Source organism: Sinocyclocheilus grahami, unplaced genomic scaffold (genome assembly GCF_001515645.1).
Source record: "Sinocyclocheilus grahami isolate Dianchi unplaced genomic scaffold, SAMN03320097.WGS_v1.1 scaffold12236.1, whole genome shotgun sequence".
In the NCBI taxonomy this organism is placed as follows: Eukaryota; Metazoa; Chordata; class Actinopteri; order Cypriniformes; family Cyprinidae; genus Sinocyclocheilus; species Sinocyclocheilus grahami.
Genome location: NW_015514291.1, coordinates 1,131 through 3,753, shown reverse-complemented (window position 1 = coordinate 3,753; position 2,623 = coordinate 1,131). Strand labels below are relative to the sequence as shown.

General features: G+C 35.5%; 1 protein-coding gene across 1 annotated transcript in view; it reads right to left on the bottom strand.

The window, feature by feature from the left end:
• Positions 1-234: 234 nt before the first annotated feature.
• Positions 235-2,623, bottom strand: part of LOC107578839 (extended synaptotagmin-1-like) — a gene marked incomplete at its 5' end in the record, with an annotated part of 3,193 nt that continues 804 nt past the window's right edge. The window contains 5 exons of the mRNA XM_016264746.1: positions 235-432; positions 669-758; positions 1,698-1,746; positions 1,878-1,960; positions 2,187-2,363. Of these exons, the coding sequence (XP_016120232.1) occupies positions 235-432; positions 669-758; positions 1,698-1,746; positions 1,878-1,960; positions 2,187-2,363 (597 nt within the window). The remainder of the gene's footprint in view (positions 433-668; positions 759-1,697; positions 1,747-1,877; positions 1,961-2,186; positions 2,364-2,623) is intronic.

Sequence of the window (2,623 nt, the reverse complement as noted above, 5' to 3'; positions counted from 1 at the left end):
CAATAAATTACAGATTAATTTACATTAAAATACAAAATGGTTATTTGAAATTGTACAGATATTTCATCATATTTTTTTTTGAGCAAATAAATGCAGTCTTAAACTTCTTTTGTTGTCATATAAAGCTAATTATAAGAGCATTATATAATTTTATTTTTTCAAAAAAGCAAAATTTCGTTTAAGAATAATTTTTCCAATCGATGAAATGCCCAGATCACCAAAAGCAAGCCAGATTTAGGACACCTGTGGGGAGAATTTTGTGCCCAAATTATAGTGTGGTGTGTGTGTGTTAGAACAAAGAGTGCAGCAGGAAGAGGATGTGAGAGTATTACTCACAGGAAGTGCCTCAGCCTTGTCCAGATACACTGCCAAGATGGCTGCTGAGGGAGGCTTTGCTGTTTGACTCACCACATTTTCATTTCTCTTCAGAACCTGAGAGAGGGAGAGAGAGAGAGAGAGAAATGGAGGGCAATCGAGGGAGGGAGGGGCGAACCAACTGCAAGAAATCCTGTTTGAAATCACTCTGTTTGCCAAGCGAAGTAAGCTTTTGATCTCTAAACTGGGATTGGTTAACGGGTGGAGTAGAGGAACACTGTTTGCATGTGCGTTGAACAGAGCACACCCTTTTCCATCAAAACCCTCTATGCTCTGTGTATGTACGGTGTTACCTCTTCCAGTCTTTCTGTGTCTGCTTCTAGTGTCAGCCACTCAAGTCTGAGATGAACCCGTCCTGTAGGGGTGTCCTTCAAGGTGAACCACTAAGAAGGGGATATTAAAACAGAAACAAACACCAATTAAGACAGGCTACAACAAACCTATGACCGACATTATGAAAAAAGACACCAATTTTCACTAACTAAGCTGCCCATTACTGTAAAATAAACCCCTTCAGGTTGATAAAAGATAGAATCGCCTTTTCAGGGGTTTATTTTGCAATAATGAGCAGCTTATCACACTTATTACACCGTTACTTACCAAATAAATAAATAAAATGCACTTTAAATATTTCAGATGAAATGATTTTATTATGCAAGAAAAGTGGACATAGATCAGTGCTTAGTATTTATGATTTATTTTTATACTTAGTTTTTTTTTTTTTTTTAGTTTTCATAAGTTTTCGTAATTTTGTATTTTTTTATATATATTTTTATAATTACTTATAATGAATTATTTTATAATTACTTTTATTTCAGATTTATTCTTTGTAATACAAGTACTTAACCTTATTTTAGTTAGTTACCATGGCAAACATTTTTAAGTTTTTCAGCTAATATTTCAATGTTATCTTTCAGCTTATATCTCAGCTTTTTATCGATTTTCAATATTCAATTTATCAATTGAAAACAAGTAATTTTTGTTTTAGTTATTTATAACACTGCAAGAGATTTGAAAAGCAGTAAATGAAAGTTCCTCATCTTTAAAATATTTGACTGGAGAATGCCATGATGGACCAATCAGAATCAAGCATTCATCCATGTGATAATTACATTCATAAAAATAACTGCAATATACAAAACATGGTTTACATATTTGAATGGTTTATAACAAACTGGTTCTTCAATGTAGACTTCATGTCTTGTGGTGAAAGTTATGTAAGGATTTGCAAACCAAACAAAGTTAACCACACACACACGCATGCACGCACGCACGCACGCACGCACACACACACACACAGGAATATTAATTAAGGTTCTCACCTCATCCACTATTTTAGATTTCTTCACAATCCCCAAATCTAATTTTGTCCTGAGCACAAGTGGAATAAAGAGAATCAACGCAAGGATAAGAATAGTGTAATATCAGCAAACAGCAAAAAACACATTTTAAAGAATAAATGAGAGATGGATGGACAGAGAAGAAATGCGGTGATATGGTACCTGCCCAGGAAATCATCATGATCAGGATCTTTATCAAACACTTCCACCTCTAGCTCCTGACCAGGCACCTCATGAGCGATGACCTGACGGACACACACGCATGCATGAAACACTAAACACACACCTACAGTAACAGCATGGGTAATCAATGACAAAATGTAGCGTAAATGGTTCTACATTTGAACTGAAAGACAGATACATATGATATTACGATGTTTATCACATTTACATCACACATTGATATTATAATAATAAATGGCTTATTGCTTTTTTGTTGTTATTATAATGTGGTGTCACTTTAACACCCACCTCATACATTTCATCCCATTTGGGATTGAGTGTGTTGTCCAGATGGCGGGATTTGAAGGTTTGCGGCCCGACTCTGAGCAGGGCGTATGGGTCAGACATGCTCACCATCACACCCTTCACATAGTTATCCTTCGAAGCCAGACCATCAGCCTCCAGCAGGTGAATCCGCACAACTCCCTTTATGAAAGAAAGATGCACAGAATGAGACTGCAGTGCAGAGAACTGTTTCATTACTGCATTACTCCTAAATGAAAACAAATTATATTGTACCATTTTTTAAAGCAACGTTATCCTTTAGATACTTTTATGCTACTTCTGCATTAAAAAATGTGGTTAACTATTTCTAATTGCACTGCAAATGTGGCACAGAGGCTACAATGATCAAAGGTAACAGAAAAGATTTCTATTTCAAATAAATGCTGTTCTTTTGAACTTTC